This window comes from Thamnophis sirtalis, unplaced genomic scaffold (genome assembly GCF_051295495.1).
Source record: "Thamnophis sirtalis isolate CommonGarterSnake01/CBP01778 unplaced genomic scaffold, rThaSir2_p1.2 scaffold_4, whole genome shotgun sequence".
NCBI classification, from domain to species: domain Eukaryota; kingdom Metazoa; phylum Chordata; class Lepidosauria; order Squamata; family Natricidae; genus Thamnophis; species Thamnophis sirtalis.
The window spans coordinates 134,852,330-134,867,837 of record NW_028261384.1 but is presented as its reverse complement, the minus strand read 5'-3'; the positions used below and the strand labels follow the sequence as shown (position 1 = coordinate 134,867,837).

General features: G+C 46.3%; 1 protein-coding gene across 1 annotated transcript; it reads right to left on the bottom strand.

Annotated features, from left to right (window-relative positions):
- Nucleotides 1-2,809: 2,809 nt before the first annotated feature.
- Nucleotides 2,810-15,339, bottom strand: LOC148046744 (vomeronasal type-2 receptor 26-like). The gene is made up of 4 exons (XM_087714919.1): nt 15,190-15,339; nt 9,452-9,578; nt 7,381-7,386; nt 2,810-3,711 (listed from the first exon to the last, which is right to left on the bottom strand). Exons 1-4 carry the CDS (start codon nt 15,337-15,339, stop codon nt 2,810-2,812), a joined length of 1,185 nt encoding a protein of 394 aa, XP_087571045.1.
- Nucleotides 15,340-15,508: the final 169 nt, after the last annotated feature.

The following is a 15,508-nucleotide window of genomic DNA, read 5'->3' as shown; positions in this document are numbered from 1 at the left end:
TGGATGGATGGATGGATGGATGGATGGACGGACGGACAGACGGACATTGGGATGGGGATGGGGATAGACATAGGCATAGGAATGAGGATATGGATATGAATATGGATGGATGAACAGAAGTGGACATAATTCTCTTGTAGTGTTTTCTCCTTTTAAAGCCCTTCTTTTGCAAGTAAGTTAGTTTCAAAATGCAATCTTTAAACGTTTAAAAATGGAATTGAAAAAAAAGTGCAAGTGACAGTCATAACTATTTGCAAATTTGATGAGTGAATAAGCATAGAACGTTAGGTCCTTGTGCTATTTATCTCTTATCAGCTAGCCATAAGCTTATCAGCTGAGCCAGGGGAATAATTAGATGTTTTTTTTCAAGGCACCTGGTATGCCCATATATGAGAGGGAGCATACTGCTTCCCTTTTGCCCTTCAGCTCCACTCTAGGAACCTTCCATTATCAGCAAAAAAAAAAAAGCAATACAAAATGGTTTTGGCCTGGAAATTGTTACTGCTATTTGTTTCCTTTGTTGCATCTGAACCTTTGTCATGCTCTTGAAATTATGCCACTTTTATTCTGAGGTATATTGCAACTGAGTGTCTGTACGTGTGTGTGTGTGTGAGGTATGTGGGGTGTGTATGTGTGGTGTCAGACAGGACCGATGGCAAGATAAAATCAAACCTAATATGCAAAAGAATCTCCAAAATTTTCAAGAGTTTTCAAAGGCCAACAAAACAGATGACAGTTCTACAGTTTTGACTCTGCAACTTTCTCTCCTTCCTTCAGCTCTCTAAATCTCCTCAAAACAAGGGATGGTCAGCAATCTCTCCCTGCTGATGTAATTGGTTGAGCCAAATTAGGCTAGAAACAGTTGTCCGTATCTATCTGGAAGCCGTTTCATGGAGAGCATTATAGGTGTCTAAAATTGTGCCTAAAATTGGATGTGGAAATCTATTAGTGATCCATGCAAAATGTCTAATATGTTGTCAGAAGCCTGAAAGTATACAGGCTGTGCATTTTGAACTCACTGCAGTTTTTGAAGCCCCAACTAGAACTAAGTTGATATGTTTTGAGCAATCTGTCATTGGAATGAGTGAAATGTCCATGTAATAGTGTGGCAGGAGGGCCCAAGGGTCCTAATTTAATATCAAATCTTCAGTAGATTGACTTTTATTTGCTTCTGTCCCAGTTGTAATATTAGGAAAGTGTTCTGACCCCCCTTCTCCATCCAGGAATGAAAGCCAAAAAGCCACATAACTAAAAAGGTTTCTTTTAATCAGTCCAAGCTCTTGTTGGCTGCAAGCCCAAATAAACAAAGTCCTAATAGCTTTGGCAGAAAGTCACACCAAAATGCAAACCCGGCTTCTCTTATCCCAAGCCACTTATCCAAGTTGGCTTCTCTCGGTTTGTGAACGCGAACAAGAACAATCACTAGAACAGGAACGGAATGGAACGTTGACTTCTGCAACCAGGGCGTGGCACCAGCAGTCTCTTTATACTCAGGAGAGGATCCCAATGAGCAACAGCTGCTCGCAATCATCTCTTGTAAGTACTCAGTTGTTCCTTCCGTCGAGTAACCCTTCGATGGGGTGCATCCTGCAACCACTCCCAAGTGTTTCCCTGAACATTCTGATCCAATGATATGCCACCACCTGGTGGCCAATGGCTCCTGCCGGGCCACAACAGGAAAGTATTGCAAATCTTGCCAAATATACTTGCATGCTTACTGACCTATGTACCATGATATCTTTGTAACACAAGGATAGGACATGTGAGAAGCTCCTGAAACTTACAGACATGCCAGCCTTAACCATATATGGAACATAAGGTTCAACATAACTTCTTTTTGTATCCTGTTTTTATGTATTGTATCTTGATATGTGTCAAGGAAATGTACGCCATCAGGAAGCTGTAATTGTGAAACCTATAAAAGATAGACCCTGGGCGTTGCCCGGGGTTCAGAATTTGCCAAGTTATTACTCGAACCATTGCTAGCAATAAACCTCTGTCCTCCACTCTCGTGGTCTTGTCTCCTGTCTTTGGGAAGCGGGGTTTCCTGCCACAATAGGAACCACTGTTGGATGTATCCAGTGGTGGGATTCAACTGGTGTAACAACCAGTTTGCTGAGAGTGTGCTTTATGCATGCATGCTTGCTTTGCTCGCACATGCACAAAACACACACTCTATGTTTTACCTTCTACTGCAGCTCCAGTGAGTAAAACAGTTGAGGCATGCCTATCAGTTGGGCTTCAGAAAAGGGAATGCAGGTCAGTATAGTGCAGGGGCAGGCGGGCCACCTAATTGTCGGAGTGAACCAGTTTGCTCTCAACTGATGGTCGGAGCTATCAGTTCTCCTGAACTGGCCCAAACCTGCTGAATTCAACCCCTGGATGCATCTTCCATGAATTTGTCAAATACCTGTTAAAATAATCACAACTGACAATTGACTTCACATTTTGCTCTGCTGAAAGTGTACAATAACTGTCCTGTGGATAGGATAGATGTAGGAAAGAATAACTATTGAGTTTATTAAGTTGATTCCATTAATTTCTGTTCATAATTCTGCTCTGAGCACCTTCAAATCAGACCTCCATTTGTGAACTCCATATACATTTTTCAGATGAATGTGGAGGTTGGGAGATAGAGATTTTTAAAAATGAGATGATAAATGAGTCTATGATTCTTCCTCATTTTTCTTGGTGGTTTCTTACTGAACTTTTTTCAGTTCATTGTCCTCATTCCTTATCTTCTTTCAGCCCTCTATTGCCTCCTTGAGAGGCAGAGCTTTCAAAATAAAGAGACACAAATGAATAGTTTTCAATTCTTTGTTTTTATTAAGTGCTCCTTGGAATTCAACTCAGGTCTCAGCACAATAATGTAAAATTTGGGGGAAAATATACAACCCAGTAGTCCAAAAGTGGAAGCTAAAATGGAGAAGATCTCCACAGCTACAATATACTTCCCTTTGATGCTCAAATAGGCTGGAATGAAGGAAAACCAAACCGCGCAAAAAATCAGCATGCTGAAGGTGATAAACTTGGCTTCGTTGAAGTTATCCGGCAACTTCCTAGTTTGGAAAGCCACCATGAAACAGATGATGGACAAAAGGCCCAAGTAACCCAACACAAGATAAAACATGTTGGAAGAGCCTTCATTGCATTTGGCTATAATTTCAGTGACTAGAGTGTGATAGTCCAGATCTGGGAAAGGAGGAGAGATTGCCAACCACACTATACAGATAGTTGCTTGAAAAAGGGAGCAAGAAAGAATGATACATCTACCCAACCCTTTCCCCACCCATTTTCTCAGACTGGACCCTGGTTTGGTGGCCATGAAAGCCACAACGACCGTGATGTTTTTGGCCAAGATGCAGGAAACCACTGCTGAGAAGATGAAGCCAAAAGCTGCTTGCTGGAGTAGACAGGTTATTGCCCGCGGTTGTCCAATAAATAAAAAAGAGCAGAGAAAACAAAGGAGGAGAAATCCAAGAAGTATGTAAGTGAGCTCCCTATTGTTTGCTTTGACAATTGGAGTATCTCTGTGCTTGATGAAAATTCCTAGCAAGGAGAGCGTGAGAAGGGAAAAAAATAGAACAAGAAATGCTAAACAGGCTCCTAAGGGATCTCGATAAGATAGGAAAATTATAGTTTTGAGAATGCAGTGGTCATGGTGTCTGCTTGGATATTGATCCTCTGGACATTTGAAGCAGTCATTCATATCTGAGGAAAACAACAAATAAATTGTACATATTTTGGGGCTTTGTCCTCCATTAGCCAGTCCTTCATCAACCCAAACATTATGCTATCCAGGTAGTCCTCCACTTACAACAGTTCATTTAATGATCGTTCAAAGTTACTCGTGAAAAAAGTGAATTGTGACAGTTCTTTTACACTTAATGAGCTGTGGTGGCGCAGTGGTTAGAGTGCACTACTGCAGGCTACGTACTTCTGCTCACTGCCGGCTGCCTGCAATTTGGCAATTTAAATCTCACCAGGCTCAAGGTTGACTCATCCTTCCATCTTTCTGAGGAAGGGAAAATGAGGACCCAGACTGTTGGGGGTAACAGGATGACTCTGTAAAACTGCTTAGAGAGGGCTGTAAAGCACTGTGAAGCGGCATATATATCTAAGGGCTATTGCTATTGCTTAATGACCTTTGGAGCATCCTCATGGTCACGTGATCAAAATTCAGGCACTTGGCAACTGATTCATATTTAGTTGAATTATTATTATTATTTATAAAATTTATATGCCGCCCAATCCCGAAGGACTCCGGGCGGCTTACAAAAAAGAGAGAGAAAAAAGAGACACATAACAAATACATAACGAAAAAAATATGGTTTAAAATAGCAACACCACATACATTCATTCTAATCAGGGCTGGACCTCAACAGTGAGGTCAACAGCCCCAGGCCTGCCAGAACAGCCAGGTTTTTACAGCTTTCCTGAAGGCCATGAGAGTGGGTATGGTCTGGATCTCTGGGGGTAGCTGATTCCAAAGAGTCAGAGCAGCCACAGAGAAGGCTCTCCTCCGGGGGCCCGCCAGCCGATACTGTCTGGCTGATGGCATCTGTGGGATCTTACTGGCCGCTGGGAGGTATGTGGCAGTAGGCGGTCTCGAAGGTACGCTGGCCCTAAGCCATGTAGGGCTTTAAAGGTAATAACCAACACCTTGAATTGCGTCCAAAGACCAATTGGTAGCCAGTGCAGCTCACAGAGGACAGGTGTAACGTGGGTGTACCTCGGTGCACCCAATATCGCTCGTGCGGCCTCATTCTGGACTAACTGCAGTCTCCGAACGCTTTTCAAGGGTAGCCCCATGTAGAGCGCGTTGCAATAATCCAGCCTTGAGGTAACAAGGGCATGAGTAACCGTTTGAAGTTTAGAGGTTTTAGAGGTTTTATTTGCATTTGTAGGCCGCCCTTTTCCCTGAGGGGACTCAGGGCGGCTCACAGAAAACCAGGGAGGGGGGAATACAACATTGAGACAACAACATATAATAAAATAGTAAACAACATGCATACATCATTCGGGCGGGGTAGCGATCCTTATCCCCAGGCCTGACGGGCGAGCCAGTTCTTCAAGGCTATGCGGAAGGCTTGGACGGTGGAGAGGGTACGAATCTCCACGGGGAGCTCGTTCCAAAGGGTCGGGGCTACTGCTGAGAAGGCCCTCCTCCTTGTAGTTGCCAGCCGACATTGGCTGGCCGATGGGATACGGAGGAGGCCTAGTCTATGAGATCTTATAGGTCGTAGGGAGGTAATCGGCAGAAGGCGGTCTCTCAAGTATCCAGATCCACTGCCATGTAGGGCTTTATGGGTGATTAATAGCACCTTGAAGCGCATCCGGAGATCGACAGGTAGCCAGCGCAGCTCGCGGAGGATAGGTGTTATGCGGGTGAATCGGGGTGCACCCGCAATCACTCGCGCGGCTGCGTTCTGCACTAACTGAAGTCGCCGGGTGCTCCTCAAGGGCAGCCCCATGTAGAGCACATTGCAGTATTCCAGCCTAGAGGTCACAAGGGCCCGAGTGACTGTTGTGAGAGCCTCCCGATTCAGGTAGGGTCGCAACTGGCGCACCAGGCGTACCTGGGCGAATGCCCCCCTGGTCACAGCCGATAGATGATGTTCCAGTTTCAGCTGCGAATCCAGGAGGACCCCCAAATTGCGGACCCTCTCTGAGAGGCGTAAATTTTCACCCCCCAGGTTTAAGGATGGACTGTCTAAGCTGTCCTTCGGGGGCAGCATCCAAAGCCACTCAGTCTTATCGGGATTGAGCACAAGTTTGTTCACATGAACCCCTTTTGTGACCTTTTGACAAGCAAAGGCAATGGGAAAGCCAGATTCACTTAACAGCCATGTTCCTAACTTAATAACTGCAGTGATTTACTTAACCACTCTGACAAGAAAGGTTGTAAGCTGGGCAAAACTGACTTAAAAATGTGTTGTTGGTCTACCTGGTCTATCCAAATATGGGATGGAGCCTACTGCTTCTACTTTTGCCTTTCAGCCTCCAATCCAGGAGCCTTTGGAGGCAGTTGCTTTTGCAACAAATTACTTTTTTGTTAAATTTATATTTACTGACAAAGAAACAAAGGGAAACTAGTATAGGAAAAATAAACTTAATCTCTCCCTTGGTACAGCTGACAAACCTAGGAGAGCCCATGGCTTAGCGGTTAATACAGTTACTTAATTCCCTGTTTCCCTAAAAATAAGACCTCCTTGGATAATAAGCCCAATCGGGCTTTTGAGTGCATGTGCTAAAATGAGTCCTCCCCCAAAAATAAACCTTCCCTGAAAATATTGAAACACAGCAGCAGCCATGAGGTGACCACGCTCACTGCCTCCTGCACCTCAAAAATAATAAGACCTCCCTGAAAATAAGGCCAAGCACTTATTTCAGGAGTCTTATTTTAGGGAAACACAGTTGTATAGAAAAACCCCATCACTTAATCTCTCCCCTGGTACAGCTGACAAAGCTAGGAGAGCCCATGGCTTAGAGGTTAATACATCTACATAATATGTAGACAGCCCGGGTTCAAATCCCAGAAGGATATGGCTAACTATTTCAAGCTAAATAGCTTGAAATAAATCTATACTAGTCTCTCTTTATTTTTTTGTCAGTAATTATAATTTTTTCACTTAAAAATGTTTCACTTAGCAATTGAAATGTTGGGCTCAATTGAACACCTAAGTTGAGGATGACTTGTGATGCATCCCAAGTCTGTAGCATCTTCTGAAATCCCTGTATCATCTTTACATCTTTTTTCTGAGATTTCTTCAGTCTATCAATAATCTTACTGGGAATGTGATACCCAGAACTGTACATAGAAATTTCCCCTGGCTGGTTTTCTCATTCCACCCTCCCCTTCCTATGTATTACTTACTCCATGGCTTATTCCATTTAAACTCTCCTAACTCCTAATCTTATCTTATCACACTTCTGGTTTTTTACTCTTTGGGAAAGAGCCCTTCTCATTTTCAAGCTGCCCAAGCCTTAATGCAGGTGTGGGTTTCAAAAATTTTAGCAACAAGTTTTCTGCCCAGTTGCTGGGAGGGCATGGCCATGTCAGGTATGGCTTACTCGGCCTCCTGCACTATGGTGGTGGTTTTTCTACTTCCCCAGGCTCCGGAGGCTTTCCTTGAGTCTCCAGGAGGGCGAAAATGGTCTCACCTGGGCTTCGGAAGACCTCCAGAGGCTGGAAAAGGGGCCATTTCCAGAACTCTGGTAGGCTCATTTTTCACCCTCCGCAGGCTCTAGAGGCTTTATTTGAGCCTCCGGGAAGGCAAAAATTGCCTCCCATGGGCCTTGGAGGCCTATTTCTGGGCTTCCGGAGCTTCCGAGAGGCCCATATTTTTTGTCATTCCATAGCCTCTATGTTGGCCCTGCATTTACCTGGCATCCAAAATGGACTGCTTGGAGACTCCTGGGATGGGTGGGGCAAGATTGGAAGGGGCCAGCCAATCCTTGCAACTCCGGTTCGGTGAACCAGATGTAAAATTAGCATCCAATTCACCCAAATTGGTCTGCACTGGCTGAATCCGAGCCGAGGTGGCACAGTGGTTAGGGTGCAGTACTGCAGGCCACTTCAGCTGACTGTGATCTGCAGTTAAGCGGTTCAAACCTCACTGGCTCAAGGTCGACTCATCCTTCCATCCTTCCGAGGTGGGTGAAAGGAGGACCCAGACTGTGGGGGCAAGTTGCTGACTCAATTTGCTAAAAAAATTGTAAACCGCTTAGAGAGGGCTGAAAGCCCTATGAAGCAATATATAAGTCAAATAAATAAATAAATAAATAAATAAATAAATAAATAAATAAATAAATAAATAAATAAATAAATAAATAAATAAATAAATAAATAAATCCCACCCCTGGTCTAATGCAAAAATTAGGCTTCAGGATCTAAAATTCAAACCTTGGTAAGCCAAAAATACTGATATTTCAGACTTATCTGGAAGAAGGCAGTTCAAGCAATTCTAATAGATCCCACCATGATGTGTTTAATCCCTTTCTAAGGATTTGTATCCCACTCCTTATTTTTTTCCCCTTAGGGATTAAACATGATTAATGGAACAAAATGGGATTAAACATGATTAATGGAACAAAATGTGAATCTTTTGTATTTCCCTAGTTAATCGTTGCTGATTAACCCTAACTTCCTCCTTATCTTTGCAGCAATTTATTTATTTATTATTTATATGAACAGTTCAAGGGATTGATCCTTCTTCCTCCTAATTACCCCACAACAACCACTCTGTTAAACTGGTTGGGTTGAGAGAGAATGACTGGCTCAAGGTCACCCAGATGGCTTTCATGGTTAAGGCAGAAGTTGAACTCATGATCATATATTTTATATTTTCTCTTCTATGTAGCTTTTGGGTCTCCAAAGATCCTATTCCTCCTGGTTCCCATGAAAAAAAAAACAGTAAACTTCAACAAACTGGGATTAATCAAATAAACAGATCAAGAAACTGGGATTAATCAAATTAACAGATTAACAGAGTTGGAAGGGTCCTTGTAGGTCATCTAGTCCAACCCTCTCCATTCAAGCAGGAGACCCTACACCAGTGATGGCAAACTGAATGGCCAAACCAGAATGTGTGTGCATGCTGGAGGGCTGGAAACCTGATCTTTGGGTTTCTAGCACTCCAACACACACAAAGTCTAGCTGGCCGGTGCACATGTGTGTGCCAGGAACCAGAAGAGCAGCTGGCGATGGCACACATCCCCATAGAGAGGGCTCTGTGTGCCACCTCTGGCAGGTGTGCCATAGATTTACCATCACAGCCCTATGCCATTTCTGAGAAATGGCAGTCCAATCTTTCTTTGAAAGCCTCCAGTGATGAACCTCCCACAACTTCTGAAGGCAACTCCATCGGTTGATTGTTCTCACTGTCAGAAAAGTTCCCCTTATTTCTAGGTTGAATCTTTCCTCAATCGGTTTCCTTCCATTATTCCTCATCTGGCCTTAGGGTGCTTTGGAAAATAGCTTGACCCCTTCCTCTCTGTGGCAGCTCCTCAAATACTGGAAGGCTGCTATCATGAGCTGAGGTGGCACAGTAGTTAGAGTGCAGTACTGCAGGCTACTTCAGCTGACTGCTAGTTCGGCAGTTCGGCTATTCAAATCTCACTGGCTCAGGGTTGACTCAGCCTTCCATCCTTCCGAGGTGGGTAAAATGAGGACCCGGATTGTTGGGGGCAATATGCTGACTCTGTAAACCGCTTAGAGAGGGCTGAAAGCCCCATGAAGCGGTATATAAGTCTAACTGCTATTGCTATTGCTATCATGTCTCCCCTGGTCCTTCTCTTCACCAGAGTAGTCATGCCCAGTTCCTGTAACCATTCTTCCAATGTTTTAGTCTCTGGTCCCCTAATCATCCTGGTTGAAAATTTGAAAAGAAGTAGGCATTTTCTTGGAAGAGTAGAAAGGGAAGGCTTCCAATATTCAGAAATTGCATACCTTTCTGGTTTGAAATCTTCCCTTCTGGGCATGGAACACAATTGTAACAACAAAATTTCTCTCCTTCTTTCTTTTCTTTCCAGAAACCAGGAAGACAGGAAGGGTTGCACAAAGAAACAGGCCGTATCTACCCGTAGAAAGAAAAGGGATTTCAGGACAAATGGTGAAGAATAGTATTCCATTTTTTAGTTATCCAGTAGATTTGTGATACTACCTTCAGACAGTTATTATCAGCTGAGCAGATATACAATAGCTATAGATGGAAATACTGCAGATATATGAACCGTTCCTGATTTTCTAGTACATAATTTCTATACTTTATTCTAATATTCTTTCTTTTTTAAAACATTTTTTATTTTAAATTTAAACCATCCTTCTTTACATGCTGTAGAAAGTGTATCAGTTGGTTACAAAAAGACTTTTGTGCATCTCTTTCACAGTCAACAAACATAATTAATACAATACAATAGCAGAGTTGGAAGGGATCTTGGAGATCTTCTAGTCCACCCCCTGCCTAGGCAGGAAACCCTATACCATTTCAGACAAATGGCTATCCAACATCTTCTTAAAGGTTTCCAGTGTTGGGGCATTCACAACTTCTGGAGGCAAGTTGTTCCATTGATTAATTGTTCTCACTGTCAGATAATTTCTCCTTAGTTCTAAGTTGCTTCTCTCCTTGATTAGTTTCCACCCATTGCTTCTTGTTCTACCCTCAGGTGCCTTGGAAAAGAGTTTGACTCCCTCTTCTTTGTGGCAGCTCCTGAAATATTGGAAGACTGCTATCATGTCTCCCCTAGTCCTTCTTCCTATTAAACTAGACATGCCCAGTTCCTGCAACCGTTCTTCATATGTTTTAGTCTCCAGTCCCCTAATCATCTATGTTGCTCTTCTCTGCACTCTTTCTAGAGTCTCCACATCTTTTCTACATTGTGATGACCACAACTGAATGCAGTATTCTAAGTGTGGCCTTACCAAGGCATTGTAAAGTGGTATTCACACTTCACGTGATCTTGATTCTATCCCTCAGTTGATGCAGCCTAGAACTGTGTTGGCTTTTTTGGCAGCTGCTGCACACAGCTGGCTCCTATTTAAATGGTTGTCCACTAGGACTCCAAGATCCCTCTCACAGTTACTACTATTGAGCAAGGTATCACCTATACTGTACCTGTGCATTTCATTTTTCTTGCCTAAATGTAGAACCTTACTCTTTTCACCATTGAATTTCATTGTATTAGAGACTCTGAAAAGAATACAGAAAAGAGCAACAAAAGTGATTAGGCTACAACGTATGAAGAACGGTTTCAGAGATTGAGTTTCTCTAGTCTAGTGAAAAGAAGGACAGGGGGTGATATGATGGCAGTGTTCCAATATTTGAGGGGCTACCATAAAGAAGAGGGGGTCAACCTATTTTCCAAAGCACCAGAAGAAGGCAAGACAAGAAACAATGAATGGAAACTAAGCAAGGAGAGAAGCAACCTAGTACCAAAGAGAAATTTCCTGGAAGTGAGAACAATTAATCTGTGGAACAACTTGCCTCACTGGAGGCTTTTAATAAGAGGTTGGATAACCATTTGTCTGCAATGGTTTGAGGGTGTCAAACTCAATTTCATTGAGGGTCACATCATGGTTGTGTTTGACCTTGGGGGGGCCGAGGTGGGTTTGGTCAGCTTGACATCAGTCATGTTGGCGGTGCCTATACTGACCCAAGTGCTCTGCCAGTGAAAACGGGCTTCCAAGGTTCATTTTCAGCTGCCACAGCCTCCTGCAACCCTCTGCCAGTGAAAATGGAGCATGCAGCCTTCCCAAGCTCCATTTTCACTGGCAGAAGCACTGCGGGCTGGCCTTCGCTGTTTCTAAGTGTTCTGACCTAGGCTTCTCAAAAGCACAAAGCCGACTCCTCATCCCAATAAAACCCCTTTTATTTAGTTTAAAGTGAATTCCTCTCCAGCAAAGATTTTAGATTTTTTTTTTATTAGATTTTATTGAACATTTATATGCCGCCCTTTTCCCTGAGGGGACTCAGGGCGGCTTACAACAATAGGGGAAGGGAGTGCAAGACAAGACTTAAAAGGAAAAAAAAACGTGAGTGAGAAAAAAAAAATTAACCATAAAAACACAACATTCACTCAACATTCGGGCGGGGTGAGAATAAATCCTATCCCCAGGCCTGACGGGATAGCCAGATCTTGAGGGCTGTGCGGAAGGCCTGGACTGTGGTGAGGGTACGGATCTCCACGGGGAGGTTGTTCCATAGCGTCGGAGCTGCAACTGAGAAGGCTCTCCTCCGCGTAGTCGCCAGTCGGCACTGACTGGCGGATGGAATTCGGAGGAGGCCTACCCTGTGCGATCTGATGGGACGCAGGGAGGTAAATGGCAGAAGGCGGTCTCTCAGATAGCCAGATCCACTACCATGGAGCGCTTTATAGGTGGTAAGTAGGACCTTGAAGTGCACCCGACGATCAACAGGTAGCCAGCGTAGCTCACGGAGGATCGGTGTTATATGGGCGAACCGTGGTGCGCCCATGATCACTCGCGCGGCCGCGTTCTGGACTAGTTGAAGTCGCCGGATGCTCTTCAAGGGCAGCCCCATGTAGAGCACATTGCAGTATTCCAGCCTAGAGATCACAAGGGCTCGAGTGACTGTTGTGAGAGCCTCCCGGTTCAGGTAGGGCCGCAACTGGCGCACCAGGCGAACCTGGGTAAATGCCCCCCTGGTCACAGCCGACAAATGGTGGTCAAAACTCAGCTGTGGATCCAGGAGGACTCCCAAGTTGCGGACCCTGTCTGAGGGGTATAAATTTTGCCCCCCCCCAGCCTGATTGATGGAACGTTAGCCGAATTTTTGGGAGGAAAACACAACAGCCACTCGGTCTTTTCCGGGTTGAGCACCAGTTTGTTAGCTCTCATCCAGTCTTTAACAGCCTCAAGGCCCCGGTTCATCACGTCCACCGCTTCATTGAGTTGGCACGGGGCGGACAGATACAACTGTGTATCGTCCGCGTATTGATGGTACTTAATCCCGTGCCTCCGAATGATCTCGCCCAGCGGTTTCATGTATATGTTAAATAGCAGGGGGGACAGAACTGAGCCCTGCGGCACCCCATAGGTTAGGGGCCTCGGGGACGATCTCTCCCTCCCCACCAACACCGACTGTGACCTGTCCGAGAGGTAGGAGGAGAACCACTGTAAAACAGTGCCGCCCACCCCCACCTCCCACAGTCGTCGCAGAAGGATACCATGGTCGATGGTATCGAAAGCCGCTGAGAGGTCAAGGAGAACCAGGATGGACGCATAGCCTCCATCTCTGGCTCTCCAGAGATCATCGGTCAATGCGACCAAAGCGGTTTCAGTGCTGTAACCGGGCCTGAAGCCAGACTGGAAGGGGTCAAGATAGTTAGCTTCCTCCAAGGTACGCTGAAGCTGTAAGGCCACCACCTTCTCAACAACCTTCCCCACAAAGGGGAGGTTGGAGACTGGACGATAGCTATTAAGAACTGCTGGATCCAAGGACGGTTTCTTCAGGAGGGGCCTCACCACCGCCGCCTTAAGCGCGGTGGGGAGGTGTCCCTCCTGAAGAGAGGCGGTAACAACCGCCTGGATCCAGCCTCGTGTCACCTCTCTGCTGTTGGCAGTCAGCCAAGAGGGACACGGGTCCAGTATACAGGTGGAGGAACTCACAGCTCGCATAGCCTTGTCCACATCCCCGGAGGCAACATCCTGAAACTCAACCCAGAGATGGTCTGCCAAGTCATTCCCTTGTGTCTCGACTGGATCTGCGAGGGTGGAGTCCAGTTCCGATCGAAACCGAGCAACTTTGTCCGCCAAGAACTGACCATACTCCTCAGCCTTACCCTGCAGGGGGTTCCCCATCTCCCTCCTATTTAGGAGGGAGCGGGTTATCCTAAACAGGGCGGCTGGGCGGGACTCGGCGGACGCTACCAAGGAGGCAATGTGTGATCTTTTGGCGGTTCTCAATGCCCAAATATACTCCTTGGTGCAAGCTGTCAATAGTGCTCGGTTCGATACGGACCTATCGGACCTCCACAGGTGCTCTAGGCGTCTCCTCCGGCGCTTTATCTCACGGAGCTCCTCGGTGAACCAAGGGGGTCTCTGCGAGCCACTGACCCGGAGGGGCCGTAGTGGCGCAATTCGGTCCAGAGACCCTGATGCTGCCGAGTGCCAGGCCGCAGCAAGAGTCTCCGCCGAACTGTGGGCAAGAGCATCTGGAATGACCCCAAGCTCCGTCTGGAACCTAGCAGGGTCCATCAGTCGCCTGGGGTGGAACCACCTGGTCGGTTCCTCCTCCCTACGGTGGGGGTTTGGCCTCCGGAAGTCTAGCCTCAGTAGGTAGTGGTCTGACCACGACAGGGGAATGATCTCATTTCCCCTCAGACCAAGATCATAACTCCACTGCTCCGAGAGGAATACGAGGTCGAGTGTGTGCCCCGCTGAGTGGGTAGGGCCTCGAATTACCTGGGTCAGGCCCATGGCTGTCATGGAAGCCATGAACTCCTGCGCTCCGTCAGAGTGTTCACCGAGCGAAGGCAGATTGAAGTCCCCCAGAACCATTAGTCTAGGGAACTCAATTGCTAGCTCGGCTACTGACTCGAGGAGCGCGGGGAGGGCTGCTGCAACGCAGTTGGGAGGCAGGTACATTAGCAGCAAACCCGCTTGACCCTTGAGGTCCAACTTCACTAGTAGGGACTCACACCCGGCAAGCTCCGGAGCAGGGATCCTACGAGGAGCTAAAGACTCCCGGACTACAATAGCCACACCGCCACCCCTTCCCTGGGCTCTTGGCTGATGAAGCACCTGAAACCCGTCTGGTCACAGCTCTACGAGGGGGACTCCTCCCTCCGTGCCCAGCCATGTCTCAGTAATACATGCCAGGTCTTCCCCCTCGTCTACAATCAAGTCCCGGACGAGGGGAGCCTTATGAATAACAGACCTGGCATTTAGCGACAGCAGCCTGAGACCAGGGTCCTGATTGCTCACGCCATCTGACCTTGGAGTGGGACTCATAGGGCCGGAAGGAGGGATCTCTGCGATATAGCGAACCCTCCTTCCCCGGTAATGGCCAGCTCTAAAGTCCCCGCCGTATCTGCCTCTCCCTGTTATGACCGCAATGCTCCGACTCTCCCCCGTGGGTATAATTCCTCCAACCACCCCAATGGCCCCCGCTTGCCCCGCCAGGTCCTCCGAATCAGGCATACTCAAACACTCACACAAACAGTCCCCACAATATAGTTAAAACACAAAAGAATACAGCAATAATAATACTAAAAGTGGGTCTTTCATACTAACACATTCAATCCCACGCACTCAACATACCCATTTAAAATTGCGCAACACAGAGTTTAAAATTATGAGTTCCAGAAGAGCCAGCCTCCCTTCCTCCAGTTCCAGTCCTGGCCAACAGTCTTTCAAGAGCTTTCACAACTACAGATCTTTATCAGGCTTGGAGAGCTGCCAATCTGATATCTTCAAAACACCATGCTGTAGCAGCAATTACTTGGCAAGGAGTCATGAACCGATCTTCACCCTAATGAATTGAACTAATTGTCTCCTGCAAACTCCCCTCCTTGTTCACTCCTCTTTATTCACTATGGGAGGGGCCCTTCACTGTCCACCTGTGGCTTTACTCCCAAGTTGACCCTTATTCCTTCGCTGTTCCCTTCTCCTGGCAGCGCTGCACATGTGCACATTGAGAACAGGCTCCAACTGTTCTTCTGCCCCACTGAAGTCCAACTCTGAAGGCTGCTGATAATTATCAGACAGCCCGGCTTCATCTCTGCTTCTGATGCAGAGAACTCATCAGAGCTTTTCCCAGACTCCATGACTGGCCCATGTTTCTCCCCAACTGCCTCACTGTCCAAATTTGCTACCATATCTGCTGGCCACTGGTGGGCCACAACATCTAAGTTCCCCACGTGCCGAATCTGGCCCCCGGGCCTTGAGTTTGACACCCCTAGTATAGGTCCCCTGCTTGAGAAGCAGGGTTTTCTAGAAGATCTCCAATGTCCCACCCAACTCTGTTTTTGTGCTATGGACAGATAC